The sequence below is a fragment of the Belonocnema kinseyi genome, chromosome 5, assembly GCF_010883055.1.
Source record: "Belonocnema kinseyi isolate 2016_QV_RU_SX_M_011 chromosome 5, B_treatae_v1, whole genome shotgun sequence".
Classification (NCBI taxonomy): domain Eukaryota; kingdom Metazoa; phylum Arthropoda; class Insecta; order Hymenoptera; family Cynipidae; genus Belonocnema; species Belonocnema kinseyi.
This window is the reverse complement of record NC_046661.1, coordinates 67,261,767-67,279,507: the sequence shown is the minus strand read 5'-3', so window position 1 is coordinate 67,279,507 and position 17,741 is coordinate 67,261,767. Positions and strand designations below refer to the sequence as shown.

Here is a 17,741-nt window from a genome sequence, read left to right as displayed (position 1 = left end):
GCACATAGTAGTAGTTTATTTGCTTTTAAAACTTGGTTTATACAAATAAGTAAGTGAGACCCTAGTCGAACGCGTATAAGAGCATTTCTTGCTCTAATCTTGTTGTTGTTACATTACTGCTTTATGAGTTAACTTTGAACATCATACGATTAGATTCGGTAGGTGATTTTAATGTACTTTGGACAGGAAATTGGTAACGAGTATGCAAGTTGGCACCAATCCTCATAAATCAATGAATCTGTCAGGAAAGATTTTATCAGTAGAAACTATTATGAGAGAATCTCTATCAATTGTAACAGGCCCTTGCTTGTTAGCAAATGTAATTATACTTTCTTCAACTTTAAATCCTCGAATGTTAAAATAGTTATCAATAATGGCATTTTGTTACAAAAAACTTTAGACAGATCCGTTGTCGATAATTGCGTCTATTTCACGATTTCTCATTTTCAATGTTATATGATTATAATTTATTCGTTATATTAATGCGTGATTCAACAAAAGCGAAAAGATTATCATGTCATAATTGCATAATATTTTTTTATATTACGACGATTCGTTCTTTTGAAATTTCCCTAGAATTTCCATAATCATCTATTCTTAAAGCGTTAACCTTTGATTTTAAAATGTCTGAATTGTAGAATTCATTTTGGATAAGCTCCAAAAGTTGACTCTGGTTGAAAATCATGGAAGGATTTTGAATATTGTAAAGTAGGGGAGCGGCTTTTAATGTAGCGCACTTATTAAAATAAATGGACGCATTTTGAAAGAATTTAGGACACATAATGGAATCTATTTATGTAGGTAGTGATAACCAGAGAAACAAGTATATCGTTCAAATAAATTATTTCACCTTTGTCCGAAAAAGGTTAGTCAAGTCATTTTTTGAAATATTGTATTTATCATTGAAGTGGGACCTGAGAGGTATATTTCCAGAACGTTGAATACAACGAAATCCTCTGAGATCTAAAAATACTCGCTGAAGGTGGCCTGATTTAGAGTAATGCTTTGAGACGAAATGAGGATGTGGCACAATGGGCTTTATAGCTTGAGCGTCGGGGGTGGGGGGGGGGGGGGGGGGGGGGGGGGGGGGGGGGGGGGCTTCCCGTTCCACCCACTAAAACTAACTAACTATATTATTTTAAAATCTTATGTCAGCTTCAGTGTTCTAATATTAAGTAAAATTAATTAAATTTTGTATACAATTTGAGAGGCGTTGATACCCATACACTATATACATAGATAAATACATAGATAAATAATAATGAACTTTTGCAAATATCAAAACATTCTTGTCAATTATTTTATTAATAGTGTAATATCATTATATATTATAAATCGTGTTCGTAATATTTCTTTGCTGGTTTTTGGACCAGGTGCATACTATTTTGCCTAAACTGACTCTGTTTCCCGGAGGAAAAGGTTCATCTCTGTGGGAGTCGTCAGATTTTCCACTTGATCGACGAGAACCTGCATCACTTTGTTGAAGTCGAAACTGACAATCATAGAAAGTTTTAGCCCTTGAAAAGAAATTAAGATGTGACAAACTTTGTGCAAAATAATAAGCGTAAGCAGAGCCAATGGAGGGCCAGTTCGCCGAATTTAAATCTTAATACACTACCCCTGTAATTTGTATTATGGTTTCAAATCTTAAAGAGAAATCACACCCAAAACTTGGCCACTATAGTTGGCTAATTCATACACTAGTAGAGACCGTACGTTAATAACGCGGAATGAACAGTGACATCGCTTAGAAAATTTGGACGCAATAGCTTTCTTCATGGAAGAAAGATTTAATAAACGTTCAAGGACTTTATCGCCTATCTGGTATCTTACATCTCGACGTAATTTATTGTAATATCTATTCTTTTATTTCGAGCCCATCCTCCAAAATTAACATCAATAATTCTCGCAACTTCCGCAAACGCTCCATTCGCTGAACTCATCATCTACGGACAGGTGGGGGGATTTTCAAAGAAACCTCCTCTACGCGAAATCTTATCTCTGGTCGCAGTTCCCTGACAAAATTTAGAAACGCTGGACTAACTTTGGTCGTATTATTAACCGCAGAATTATACATGAACTTGCATTTGTGCAGATGTACGTCCCAGTCGTATTGATCCTTGTCCACAAATGCACGAGTCGAGAATTTCAAAACCCTGTTCATACGCTCGGTCGGATTATTTTATTAACGGGGGTGAGGGCGACCCATGTAACACCTCAAAAATAAGCTTGTTTTTCGGAATTTTTTTGGGGACGAGGAATATAACGAATCTTTTTTAAAATTTCTATGGTTATTAACGCACTTTTCACCTAAAAAATACATTTTTTTCAGCCATAAATATGAATTGAATTTTCTATTATATGGGTAGATGTCGAACATGTTCAGCCGGGAGAGGCAAAACTGCCCGCACTCTAACTTCTCACAGATTCGTCTGAAATGAAAAAACAAAGTTTCTTCAATTTTATACTTATAGCTTCTATGTGAACCTAAGAAAGTTAAAAAATAATCATTTTTGACGAAATGGCATCCGTTTAAAAAAAAGCTTGATTTTCACCCAAAAATTTGCATGAAATTGTTTAAAAAAATTTCTAGTTCAGAGAGGTTCACACAGAAGGCAATCATTTCAACTATATGTGTAGGCAAGGAGAACTCAATCGGTCGAATAGATTTTGAATTATCTTGTGGGCAGTTTTGAAAAACATGAAACTGAGAAAAGCGCGTTTAAAGATTTACATGTTGAAAAATGGCAGCATCGACAGGCTAACACCAGATGCGCGGGGCGCCTTTTAGGGGTTAAAGAATGTAGCTGCGACTCTGAAACTTTCACACCATGTTTTTGGGAAGACCAGCTTCCATTTAAGGAAAAAAAAATCGATTTTTTGAAGCCGTTACATGGGTCGCCTCCTTAATTAAATTATTTAGTTATAATTATATAGTAGAACAGTTTTGAACAATTTGCTAGATAAAAGTAATAGTACGGGAGCGAATGTGCTAGCGTAATTGTTAAAGATTGAGTAGGATTGATATTAAATTAGGATATCAGAGTTACAACAAAGTATTAAATATATGTTGGTAAACCTATAGACCGAGGTATGTGGTTGAATTGTATAAATCAAAATGTGAGTTTAGGTATTACAAGAGTTCAAGGTATTGATGAGTGGTGTTATATGTACATAAAAGTTACCAATGACTGATTTCTAGAGTGGATTTGTCAATATTAATCAGATACATAAAAAAATTTTTTCAAAGTGAAAATGGGAAGGTGTTTTCTTAATTCATACAGGCAGTTTGATCGAGAGTCGAGCGCCCCTAACGGTGAAAGATCCTTGCAATTTTCACTTTCGGTACTTTAAAACTATGTTTAACTTTTTTCTTTTTCGAAGTTTGGAATGGGCAGGCAGACTTTTGACAGAAAATTCAAATAAATTAACGATGTATTGCGTCTCCTCGCCACATTCAGAAACCCTGCTTGCTTTCGATAGGTTGATAGTTGTACATGTTTAGGTAAATCAGAAATAAAACGAACACAGGATTTAAGTGCTATATCAAGTTTATAATTAGGTTTATCTGTTATGTCATTATATACTGTGTAAGCAAAATCAATATGTGGCAGAATAAAGGTCTTCACCACAAGTATATGAGTAGAAACCGGCAAGGATTCTTTGTTCCTTCTAAGTAGGTGCTAACTTCTAAATGTTTTTCTGAAGTGTCGATTACCTGCTCTTTCCAGGATAGGGTTCTGTTTAATATTTATTGAAGATCTCTTACAAGCTTAACAAAATTGTTAATCCATTGAGTGAAAGTGGATTGCTACTGGCCCAATATACTACCCTATCAATATCTTCCTGTACGGTGGCATGGAGATTTGTCAGAGAGGCAACAGGAACCGAAAGATAATGTTTGAAGTCATCAGTATACTTATGGTACTGAGAATGTTTTAATTCTGTACCCACATATGAAGTATACAGGTTAAAACGGAGAGAAGAAAGTATGGAACCCTGCTGAACTCCAGACCCTACCTACATCTAATCAGAGTGCTCGCCTCTACTATTTATTACTCGTTAAAACTGACTATTCAATTACGATTGAAACGACGTAATTGTCAATTTATAATCATGGCTGACTTATTTTCTTAACTATTCAGATTTTTCAAAACTATTTTTTCAAATGGTTTAGATCAGGGATCTTCGAGCATTTCTCCGAGTTTAGCCCATCCTCCCATCCTCCCATCCTCTCGATCTTGCGCGGAACGACGTATACGTAGTTACTTGGTTTTTTAACTCGTATGTTTGTAAATTTGAATTACGGAAATAAATTCCTAATGCTCAAGTAATTGAAATTCTATGAAAGTATATCGCGTATGGAATTGTTTGATATTGTGATGTTAAATCTTTTTGAAACATAGCGATTGAAACAGATAAATAAAAATTATAATATTAAATACAATTACGTGTGATTTCTAAAAAGTTCACTATGCTAGTTAGATAATGAGTTCTGTTTCGCGCTGCACAGTGTGACGGAATACCAAAAATATGGTCAAAAGTCCATAAATCAACTTTTGATCATGCATTGAAAAGTAAAATATTCGTGACTTTTATAAAAGAGAACGTGTTTTTTTTTTTATTTAAAAAAACACCAATTTTATCGGAAAAACTGCATATTCTATATTATAAACGCAAAATAAATACAAATTTTTGTAATATGAGTGATAGGGTTTGAAAATATGTATACCGTAATACATTACTAGTATGCGCATAAAGCCCTAGATGGCCCTAATCAGGCTCAAATAATTTTTTCTTTGAAATTTGAAATCCACGAAAAATTAATGTTATAAAAAATTTGTTAGACCAAATTATGTACTCATAGGGCCCAATACCCCCTTATTATGAACACACTATTCTACTGATCTCTCTAAACTTCATATAGAAAACGTATTATATATTGTGCAATAAAAATCAGTAAAGTTAAAAGTATTAAATACTACTATGATTAATAAATTTTAAATTAATAAGCTAGATTAAATTCAAATTAATGTGCTTTTAAACTTTTTGTTTTACAAATTAAAACTAATCGCTTCTTTTAAATTTTTATTTATTGCCGGTGATGATATTCCTAAAGGAATTGGTTTATCGAAAAACGGAATTTTTATTCTTATAAAACACCAATTTGGAAAAAATCCAATGCTCAATAGATAGATAGATAAACGTTTCTTTTTTTCCTGCTGGCCTTAAAAAATTGACTTGCTTAAACTATTATTTTTTTACAGAATTTTCTTACAGGTATCACTTAAAAATTACCATCCATGCACACCATCCATCCGTGGCCAACGCCTAATACTTACCTACGATTTACAATATTCAGTTTTCTAACATGTACTTCCTCTCCTAATTATAATCCTTCCTTCTCCGTTCCTCTTCCTCCTTCCTTTTCTTCTTCTCCATTTTACCCAACACCCCCTTCACCCATTCTACTGCCCTTTTGTGCCCCCTTTTATGCAACAATACCTCCATGTTTATCCCACTCCTTTCCACTTCTTCATATTCCTCCAACCAGTGCTCAACTTTTGCATCCTCCTTCCCGCACAATTCACACATTCGCTTCTCTTTAGAAAGCCAGAACCTATTATAATTCTCCATGCAACCATATCTCATTGTCGCTACAAGTTACTAACTTCCTTGCTCTCCTTTCTCACAGAAATATTGCGCTCTCTCCTTTGGCATAATCCACACATAGTTTCCATTAAACCTTGACTCCCTTAGTCTCTCCTCTCCTTCTGCCTTCTCTTTCTCCATGCTATTCTTTTGACCGACTCATATACCTTCCTTTCTTCTTCGTGCATCCATCTCACTTCATTCATATGCAATCCATTCGTTTTAAAATACCTTTCCTTTTCCACCTCCATCTTTGCACCACTACGTCTGTTTTCGTTCTTTCACCAACACTCCCTTACGAGCTTACTTCCCACCTCTTCCAAAAATTTCTTCTCATATTTACACGATCGACTCCCTGTTATAATCCCTAAACTCGTTATTCCTGTCTCCCTCCTGACAATATAGTTCGGCGTATTCCTTGACAACCCCAGTGTTCACTTTACATACCTCTCCTGTATCCTATTTCCCTACAAATGTACCTTCCACCCCCACACTTCCACTACGTAATATAAGACACTCATCTCTAGCGAATGAAACAATTTCATTCTCCTTTCAAAATGAGCTGCGAACAATCTCTTCCCCAGCCCCCACACCTGCCTCATCACATTTGCCCTTCTCACTCTCTCTTTTATATAACCATCCACTCTCCCATTTCTTCGAAACAGGAAGCCCAGGTACACGAACTCTTTCACCTTCTGTACCGCTTTTCCCTTCCACTTCCACTCCCCTCCCCCATCTCTCTCACCTCCTTTCCTGAACACCATAACCTTCGACTTGTATGCATTTAACTCTAACCTATTCTTGTCCAAGTAACGTCTCAACCTCTTCATCATCTTCTTTGAAGCCTCTTAACTCTTTGCCAACAGCACCATGTCATCAGCATATGCGAGTGACCATATCCTGACTTCTCCTACCCTAACTCCTCCTACAACTACGGCCGCTAGCTTACTTTCCATATCCGCGATCAAAATTGCAAAAAGCGTTGGGCAAAGCTGGCACCCTTGCCTCAACCCCCTATCCATCCAGAATCCCTCAGGATTCCATCCCCTACTCTCACCCTATCTTTTCTTTTCTCATATATCTCCCTTATCCTCTCGATCAGGCCCCTCCTCACTCCCCTCTCTTCCATTGCCTCCTACAACCTCTCTATATCTACCGAAGGGAACGCGCTATTTAGATCTACAAAAACGCGTACATTTTGGCACCCTTTTTAGTTAGTTTTCTATCCACCACGTGTTGCAAGACGTAAATATTATCGATAGTACTCCTTCTCTCCCTAAAGTCTGCCTGCGTCTCCGGCAATATTCATTTCCCCTCAACATCCTTGCGCAGCCTATCTGCCAACACCACCGCGTATATTTTGTGCGCAGTCTTCATCAGCGTAATTCCTCTATAATTTCCCTGCCTTTCCCTATCCCCTTTCTTATACTCTGAAGATAGCTTTTACCGGAAGCGTAGATCTTTAGGTCGTCCATATAAAATACATAAGTGACCTAATGCTCACGATTCTTAGTGTCGCCATAGAGATATCCAGAAGAATTTCGTATTGCGGGAGATGAAGGCAGAAGTATAATGCAAAGAAGCAGAGGGCTTATGGTGTCACCCTGAAAGACGCCCCTCTGAATGGTGACGTTCGTTTTCACATAGTATTTTCTATAAGAGATAGTTAATCTAGTTTCCCAAGGGGCATGCATCTCTCTATACATCTCACCATGGGCGGATGAACCTTTAAGTTTTCCAAGAGACAGTTGATACTATATGAGAGGTTGAATCAAATGCTTTGCGGTAGTCAATGTAGGCAATTGCCAGTTCGCACTGATAGGCTGCTACGTCTTGCAGACGCACTGGTCAAGTATTAGATACTCTCGGCAGTCTGCTGCACCTTTTTTCGATCCATGTTGTTCGTACACCTCTCTAGACACAGGGTCAATTATTCGAACAATCCTGTTATTTTCCAGTTCCTGATACCATCTGGTCCTTCAGCGAAAAAGTTTTTCTTACCTCTAAGTGCTTTTTTCACCTTTCAGGCAGTGATTGGTGGATTGATGTTTATAAAGTGAATTGGCAAGAAACTATTGATTCTTCCTGATCCATCACTCGCTCTTCTGTATTCTTCTGCGTGTGTCAGATAACACCCGTAATTTTTCAACCATGTGCATTGGGTTCCACCCAATGTTAAGTAGTGAATCAAGCACTGAACACGGGATACATTCTGTCTTGCCCATCCAATTTTATGTTTCAGTTTATGGAATTCTTTTTTGGTCATCTGACCAATCGTCTGTTTTAGCGTTCGATTAAAATCATCCAAAGCTCTCGCAGCGCCACAAACTCTAAAATTGAATGTCCAGAGGTCAGACTCCAACGAGATATCTTTACGAAGGAAGGCATCCATTCCAGCCAGATCTCGGGCTTGGAGCAACTGGCATGTTGATGTATATTCATGTCCTTAAATCACTATCACCTCTCAGAAGGTGCCTGCTTTTCGTGGTTGGTCTCAATGTTGCTTCTTCATCTCCGTCTGTTGCTTGAGCGAGTAGCAGTTTGGGAAGTGCTGCATGCAAACATATCCAGTTTTCAAGAAGTAGGCACGTTAATTTCGTAATGACTGATGCGAAACGCACTGAAGCCCTTGTTATTTCTAGCACCATAGAGTGTGCATACGGGCCATAAAGCCTCCGTGCATAGGGATAATGCTGGTTTCATAGCATTCTAGCAAGTCATCTTTGAGTTGATTTGTCCACTTAATGTGAGTGTTTCGTCAATTCATCACTGTGTTTGCCTTTAAATTATTTTCAGTACCCCGAATTTTAGGGTGCTTAGCGCTGCTTGCTGGCATATTGTCAGGTGCTCTGCGTGGTCATGCGATTTGAACCGCATATACAATTTTTTAGTAGTTCGATGGTGTCATGGTTGTTTCCACGCGCAGCTGGGGAAACGATTCGTGCCTCCTTGTAGAGCCCCGTATGTTATATGGAGCTGCATCCTGTGAGAGGTCGCTCGATATCCCAGAGTCACCGTTTAAGACACCTCGCCCAGGGGCCATTAAGCATTCGGCACGGTTGTTACGCCTCTGCTTAGGGATAATTCATTCGGGTCCACCCCCCGACAATTGTCCGAAACTGCTTATTTATTATTAAAACCATATTCAGCAGAAATCCTTGGTACAGGGACCCTCTATCCGCAACCCGAGGAGGCGTTTGGTGGCTTTGTCATAGGTCCACCGGTTCGATTCCAAAGAAATTAAACCCGAAACAAAATATATACTGCGGTAAATCACAGCTATGTCCACGTCTCGTGTGGTAGACATATAATAGCCCTATTTATTGCCACTTACAAAATCGGCGATAGTTGCCAGCCCGTGGCAGATACTGGTAAACGATTGAAATAGAATACGTTTTCAGACGTCGGATGTTCAGACAACAGGTTGGCGGTCGTAGCGAAGACCGAGGGGTCCGTGGAAGGTTTTGCTACAGAAACCAGTTGAGTGAGATGAGAGCAGTGGCATTTACTATACACTAGTGCACTCGCTGGAATGCGTAACAAAATCGATTAATTCAGGCGATCAGACCAGTTTCATTATTACAGTTTTATTCTTAATGGCTAAAAAAAATTGGTGGCGGAATTATAAAATTACTTCGAAAGTTATCGTACCGTCCGGGTAGAGACAGACCGACAGGTATATATAAATTTTCATTAATAGGGCTTAATATATATCTATATATTTCAATCTAAAAAACTAAGGTACCTGTTACCAAGTTTTAGGCTTAATTGTGGGAAAGCATTTTAAAAATATTTCAGAATTCACTGTAGAAGCTAATAGCAAATTTTCAATGTTGATATCAAATGGAATCATCGAATTAGGCTTCTTAACTCATTGTTTTGTTGCAGAACCGTCCTTAAATGCTGTTGGTCGATGCCCATCTTACGAAGAGCAAAACATCTGCCCTGCTCGGACAACGGATTGCAAAAACGATTTTGAATGCCAGGATTCCAATAAGCGTTGTTGCAAAACAGCGTGCGGTTTCAGATGCCTTACAGGACAGCTGACAGGATGTGAACATTTGGCACTGGCTGCCATCAGGAGATCGAGAGCTCTCGGCCCCATGGGGCCTCTTCAAAACGTGCCAAAATGTAATAATGAGACTGGGGAATTCGAGAAAATACAGTGTGATGCTCAAGAGAATTCCTGTTGGTGTGTTAATGAGTTTGGGGATGAAGTAGTCGGGACTCGTGCAGAAGTCAGAGATTTAGTAGATTGCAGTAACCCTAGATCCTGTCCTACTCACAGTTGCCGCATGTTATGCCCTCTAGGATTCGAGGTGAGATAGTAATATTTTTATAAAATTTAAACAAAATCTAATACACTAATAGCCCAATGGAGATGGGGGAATGAATCAACCTTGAAACAAACTACTAAGTATACTGACTACACTAACTAGGGTTATCACCTAGACCGGTTTGCGACGGTGTGATCGGTGCAAATGTCCTAAGTCCGGCTATCGCCGGAAATGCACAACAGCCGGCGGAAGTCGCGAAATCTGTCTAGGAAAGTAAAAACTTAAATATTGGTAGGAAACAGGTTTAGCTTGAGCTTTTTTCTTAAAAGTTTATCAACACGATTAGAAAGTAAAGTCATGTCATAGCATGATACCTTAAAAATGGTGTTGAAATATGTTATTTCAATCCCCTCTCCCCTTCTGAGCCGAACGAGCTGCCGGTTGACATTTTCAAGAAAGGTAGCAATCCTAACAGTGACTCAGTGGGAATGCGAATCGCAATTAGAAAGTGAAAGGAGATTGTTAATTAATTTCGGAAGGAACCCGCTTCCCTACCAATGACTCCGTCAGTTGCTAGAAGTAGGTACCCAGCTCGCGAACTAGATCCCGCGGAATAGCTGGAGCGAGTGAGAAAGCTGGATTATCTTAGTTTTTTGGTCTGCAGACATCTTGAACGCGCCTATACTAACCAAGCATATTACTATAATAAGAACAAGCGTGTGAGGACGTTCTGAGTGGGAGATCTAGTCTCAAATCCTAACAGAAAATTGTCAAGGAAGGCTGATGATGTGACCGCCAAGCTGTGCCCGAAATACGTAGGCCCTTTTAAGATTAAACATCGTTTATCCCCAGACGTTTTCAATTTGACTAATATTAATGGAATGAATGCCCGAAAAGGAGTGTATTACATATCTTAAGCCCGATATTGAAGAACTATCGGAACTCCATTCAGAAAGAATTAAATGAGAAACTAGTAGTAACCTTAAGAATATCACGGGATGACTTCTTGCACCCAATGAACAGACTAACATGCGGGTTAAGCATAAATTAATTTTCGTACCCTACAGCTTCCGGTGCCAAAGCCCAAGGCAGTGGTCACCGAAGCGAACCCAACGGTAGTCGCAACTGAACCTAACTCAAAGGCAGTGGGTGCAGCGCCAAAGCAGACAACACTAGTTACTTCTGACGGCACCCTTTATTCCGGACTCTACTCCGCCCACTGACAGTACGTCAACAGGAGGAGTTAGCTGAGGGCTGGAGCTACGAGAACGGCCTCCGCCAGCTTCCCTGTTGGCGGGATTGGTTGGAAGTTCTTAAAGAAGGGCCATCCTTGCGGACAATGTCCGGACCCGATCCCGATATTCCGTTGCTATCGCTGGGGAGAGAAAGGAGTCTCGGTGACAACCTGTCCAAAATGTGGAGAACTCAAAAATTTCGACAGAGTGTTGAAGGAAGAGAGAAGACCAGCTGCGGGTTAGCATATCATCTTCAAACCATACATCATTAAAGCCTACGAAAAAGTTGCATTTGAATAGGGCCGCATGAATGCTCGTCAGAATGGTGGTTCCACCGGCGACAAGTTGGTAACGCTTGACTACGCTCACCAGTCTACTGGTCGTCTCGCAATGGCCATTTCACAGGATGATATAGTAAGCTTTATTTAATTTTGATTCTTTGTGTGATTGACTGGCATCTCCGATGTTAAGAAGAAGAAGCGTTTAAGTTTGAGTTATAGAAGTACTAATTTTTCTTCCTTTAACAAAGAATTGTATCGACGTTCAGTGTACTCTAGAAGATTTGACACCGATTATTGGTGCTCTTACTTCAGCTCATAGGCTAAAAGTTTTCATTATTATCACGTTTAATTTGAATAAAAATGAGATTTATAATTATGTTTTATTTAGCACTTTAATTTAACTAAGGAACTTCCTTACATGTCCTTTTCCGGTACTTTGGAGCATGCAAACCACTTTTTTTGTGAAAACATAAACATTTCAACAAAAAAAACCTACATAATAGTTTTTTTGAAATTACACCCTTATTATTTTCCTGTCAAGTGTTAAGGATTTGACCCAGCAACAGGATATTAGTCTGAAAGCCTAATAGTTGCTGTCCATTATAGTTCAATGGAGCCCCGAAAAGCCGAGACCTGTGTCGTCACGACCTCACTAATATCGCTTGCTTCATCAGCGTTCTTTTATATTATATTTTTTATGATCAGGATAATCATGTAGAACTATTTTTTTTTTTTGGTTTGTAATTGTTCAATCATTTTGATGGAAATCCAGGTTACCTTAATGGTTGCGATGGAATGCTCGTGGTCGAACTAGACTCAGCAGATACTTTAATTAAAAGATAGACCTAAATAGTTTGCTGGAATTTAAAGCAAGCTGCAATTCACGTTTAAGGTCAAGGGAGTTGTGACAGGTTATATTTAGAATTACCCGTCACTTAAAACTACCCTGTTCTGTAAAGTATTCGTATTTTTTTACTTGGTCAAAAATTTAATATGTATATACGAGGTCAGAGCAAGGGACCACACTCCAGTAAACCATAAGGAAACAAACAGAGTCTCTTAACACTCTTTATTTATTCTTTCTTTTTAAAATTATTTCATAATCTTTCGGAGCATTATCCGCTCACGAAACTATTGTATTTGGAGACAGAACGACAGCCTTACGGATCTATAAACTAAAAATGGAAATACGGGAACCTTTTCTCGCTGAAATCAGAGGCTGTCACCGCATGGATGACCGAGACCGCCGCTTAGCGGAGTCGCAAGCGGGCATGGGTCCCCAACTCCGCAACACCTGCATTCCAAAAACCTAAGTTAGTTAAAAAGTATCACGGACCGGGGAGCATTACCGAAAAATTACGAGTCTGCTTTCAATATCTGCCCCGTGATCCTGATGATCCCCGTGATACCTGATCCTCATGTATTTCCGGAGGCATCTCGACTTGCCACTCTTGTTCTGATCATCTTGGGGTAATCGGGTCTTTAATCCTGTCTCAAGTCTAAAGATGTCAAGTTTCGATGAAGAGGCTAATTTCTTACGCATTACCTGCGCGTATTGCGTTCTAAGTCAAAAAAGAGGAAGCGATTAGTATGATTTTTCTATTTCGGCAAAGTCGACGGTCGAAAGGGGCGCTTACTATAGTTAATCGACATAAGTCTCTGCGTGACTATTTCCTAATATTCCGACCATGGAGATTCGTCAAACCCTAAGAATTTCCCGCGAGTGCTCAAATTTGTTTTCCGACATTTCCTTTCTTTTTGTAAGACTTGAGATTGCATTAAATTTGTATGTACGGCGCGCTCTCACGTTCTCTAAATTCGCAAAATTAGATTTTTTCTGGGACTCGTAAGGTATCAGTCGTAAGATTACGGGAAGAATTTGCTTCTGTTAATTATATGCGTCGAACTTCTGTTCAATAGTTCAATCTAAGTTGAATAAATAAAATTGTGATGTCAGTCGAAATGTAAAGTGACGCTGTTGATAGTTGTTTTAAAGTGCAAAAGAATATTTTTGTCCACGTGGTCTAAAGGGCTCTCGAATTATTAAACCCATTCCCCTTCACTCTTACCCGTTAAACAAAGCTTTTTGAATAAAGTCAGGGATAAAGCTTATTAGTTTGAAAAATACGTATACGTAGTTTTCCTTCTTCTGAATTTTCGTTAATGAGAAATTGTATCGAGTAGAACGTTCCCTAGTTTCGATGAGTGAACTTAATCGAAACGGGGATTAAAAAAGTAGTGTGTTCTCACGCGGGAAGAGTAACAGTTAAGTGTAAGGGGTAGATGAATAAAAATATTTAGTAATGTGATTTTTTTGTGAGTAATTTTGAGTGATTAGAGATACAAGGGTGAAGATTGAACGATTAACAAGGGGAACTAAAAGCGATGGTAAGAGAAATGGAGACACAGAAAAGAGAATGAGCTAAGTAGGTAGGCATCCTGGTCACGCGAAGTCCAGAAGGAAGATAAGAGGCGGATACAGAGACAGATGCCCGTTAAGACAGACAGCGAAGTCAGGAATGCAAATGAAGCGAGCGGGAATATTGAGGAAAGAAATGACGCCAGGGAAAGGGGTGGGGGTGGAGTGAGACACGATAGCAGGCAGTCGAAGAATATCCACAGGCTAGAGAGAGAGAGAGAGAGAGAGAGCAAACTTTTTGTATAGTATGAGCGCAAACGGATATTTTGATAAGTGGCGACAACCAGCGACAATAAGTAGCGAAGAGGAGAATTCGGGGGAAAATAAAAGGTTAAGAGATCATTTAGAATAGAAGAATGATATTTGAAAACTAGTAAGGAATATCAGGCAGGAAACAAGACTTCAAAGGAAGTTAGTGTAAAGTAGTTCACAAGGCCTCTACACACTCATCAGTGGTTTCAGAGAGAAAACGTGCCAAGGGTTAGATAGAGCAAAAAAAAGGTGAAGAAGACAGGAGGAAGTGAGAAAAGTGAGTCAGAAGTGGGGGAAATGAGATACTCTTTGGAAAGCTGAGAAAGAGGTGTTATGGAAGAAACTGGAGAGTATGGAGGGCATGAAGAGCAAACAGAGAGTAAGAAAGATAGAAGTGAAATCAGTTGGTGGATGAAAAGGACTGAAAGAGCTTGAAACGAAAGTTGTTGAAGGGTATGGTTGGACGATGTCGGAGGCGATGAAAGAACATGCGAAGAAATGCGTACAGACGCCATTGGGTCCCAATTCGGTTCCTTTTTAAAAAACTCGAAAAAAACAGCAAGATAAACTTCTAAATTGTTGAAATTCGGATTCTACGTTAAAATTCCCCATAGAAGGTAACGGAATAATCGCAATAGTTTTTTTGGCAACAGTAAAAAGTTTAAGAAAATATAATACGTATAACGCCTGTTGACTGCTACTTACAGGCGATGCGTTTAGAGTGTAGCAGTGTACAGGCGCTATACGTGTTATATTCTTTTAAACTTTTTACCGTTGCCAAAAAAACTATTGAGATTATTCTGTGACCTTCAATAGGGAATTTTAACGTAGAATCCGAATTTCAACAATTTAAAAGTTGATTTTGCTGTTTTTTTGATTTATTTAAAAAGGAACCGAATGGGGTCTTTACGGGTACTTTATAGAGGCTCCATTAGGTTCCTTTGGTCCGCCAGGGGATGGATATAGTGATGTGAAGTGTGTGGCATCCCTCAAGCCCGTAAATCGAAGAAAATAAACACATATACATAAATACACTTATTTCAAATGAAAGTCGCTATTGATTTTATTTAGTGAAAAATTTACAACTTTTACAATCAATAGAATTAGATTATGCAATAAGGTAGAATTCTTTTTTATACAATTCAGAAACCCATTTTTAAATTATTTTAATTTAGAGAGGAAGATCACTTCTTCTAAACAAGAAATATATTACAGAAGTGTTACTTTCAAATATAATAATATCTTGCATGTTATATTTTCTAAACATCAACAGTTTAGTTGTTTTAAAATTTTCAAGAACTAGAATTGTAGGTTAAGAAAAAAAATTATGACATTATTTTTATTTTTTTAAAACAAACAATTTTACATGCGTAAATGTAAATTATTTATTTGCCACTACTTCTGCGAATACTAAAAACGGGCATAACGGAAACATAAAAAGTATATAAATTCAAATATTTACAAAATACAAGCGTGGTATAATTATAGATAATGTAAAAACAATCATTCCATAGAAAAAACTACGGGATGTAAAAGTTCGTAATCTAACACCTGGGAGACAAAAAATTAGTATTTGTAGGAAAAAGCCTTATTTCATGGATTTCTTCCAGACTATTTATTCAGAAACGTACAATAATGACGTTTCGGATTAGATAATCAGATTATCTAATATAAGAAGTGTTGAACTATTAGAAATGTATTATACAAAATTATAACGTGATAGAAATTAATCGAATAGTAAAATTACAATACCTTAGCTCATTTCGCAGAAATTTATGGATAAAATTGAAAAATTTTGAGTTGGTAAAAATTTACATTGTTGTAAAGATGATGTGTGTGCACCCTCCCGTCTCCATGTTAAGAAATGAACACTTGCTGCAATGAGAACAGTTATCCAACAAATGACGCCTTGGCGCATGCGTAGTAACACTTCCAAAAAATCATAAGTGTAAGCACTAGCAATATTCTATAATTAAATATAGTGAAACTCTACTATAGCGCCGAGTTTAGGGTTGACGGTGGGTGGGAAATAACTCATTATATTCCACTCCGCTTTTGTTTGTTCACGCCTGATGCTCGTCTGAGTGACAATCGCAGATTCCGCGTATATGTGATTGAATAAATGTGAAGTAACAAAAAAATATTGTGCAATTCTAGTAGTATAGAAATAACAGAAAAAACGCAGATAGATAATAATCAGCTGCGAGATGGATGTAGACTTAACATAAATAATCTAAAATCATGTTATAAGATTTATGAACAAATTCTAAATCAGTCACTTTGTTAAAACAGTTTTCGCCTCATTTTTTAATCATAACCATTTCAGCACAGACACGCTTAAAATAATTAGGTTTCAAAGTGTAAAATCTCAATTTCATTCCATTTAAGGGCAGTTAGATCCTAGTTTTGACATTGAACCATATGTTCAGGTATGACTGATTTTTTCCACATGGTTAATGTTATTTTTGGGTCCCTTTAGTTACATGCATACCCGAGTAAAAATCCTTCGACTTGTTTTCAAACTGAATTGCCCCCAAATAAGACATGCTGAAGTCTAAAAGTTTGAATTGAGCATGTCTCAGTTTTGAGATGGAGCCAGACTTCAATGTATGTCTTAAACACAAGTTTCACACGAGTTTATACCTGCCCTAACAAAAAGGGTCATTCTTATTTGGCGAGGAAACCACAGACGTTGTTTGTTTTTACGTATTTCTAACGGCTTAGGAGATCCTTCTAGAAATTTAATTTTAATATCATTTCTGAGTAGAAAAAGTTTCGTATTGAGAAAAGTTTACGCCGACCATTTGAGCCAAGACAAGGTTCAATTTGATTCAAGTAAACGCCTTCTTACCTGTCGTGACCATAAAAGTAACACGGAGGCATATGTCTCGAATCAGTTTTGAGACGCAGCCAGACATCGATGTCTTGTGACGAACTCAAGACATAACCAAGTCGAACTCAAGTCATAGCATTTTTATTCGGGAGGGGGCGCTTTGTTTCTCCTACGTAAGTTCTGCTACGATTACAAGTGATTTTATAAAGTACGTTACATTTATCTAAAGTACCCAAGGTATTATTATTTTCCTATTCTATTAGTTAATATCACGTTATAATTTTCTATAGTACTATTAATATTTATACATATTAATAGTTAATAATATAGAATAATATTACTGAAGATATCAGAAGAGTTTCTGCTTAGGAAAATCGTATTATGGAATGTAAGTTACATAACCTTAATCTTTGCAACATCATAAACAATAAACGCCAGTCACTACAACTAGAAATTAGAGACATTCACAACCATTTAAAATACTTAACTAATTTATCCAAGAAGATTAGAACTACATTAACCATTTACCGCCAGCTGAAGTGGCACAGAATGCCGTAGGATACGACGAAAAATGCAATAAAAATTCTGAATTAATCAAAAATAAATTAAACCCAAAAGTCGAGAATTTGGAATCCAAACAAAATGATGAGATTCCTACTTTAAATAAGCACTGATATTCCAAATCGATTAATACCAGGTGTATACATATGAAACCGGTATTTTTTCAAGAAAAAAACACATTTATTTCAAGAGAATGATAACAAATATTTTATTCAAAGTATGCCCCCTCGC

The 17,741-nt window shown here is 37.7% G+C and overlaps 1 protein-coding gene across 1 annotated transcript in view; it reads left to right on the top strand.

Moving 5' to 3' along the window:
• The window catches only part of LOC117173234 (cysteine-rich motor neuron 1 protein), a 175,931-nt gene that overhangs the window by 692 nt on the left and 157,498 nt on the right, over window positions 1-17,741 (top strand). The window contains exon 2 of the mRNA XM_033361696.1: window positions 9,541-9,971. Within this exon, the coding sequence (XP_033217587.1) occupies window positions 9,541-9,971 (431 nt within the window). The remainder of the gene's footprint in view (window positions 1-9,540; window positions 9,972-17,741) is intronic.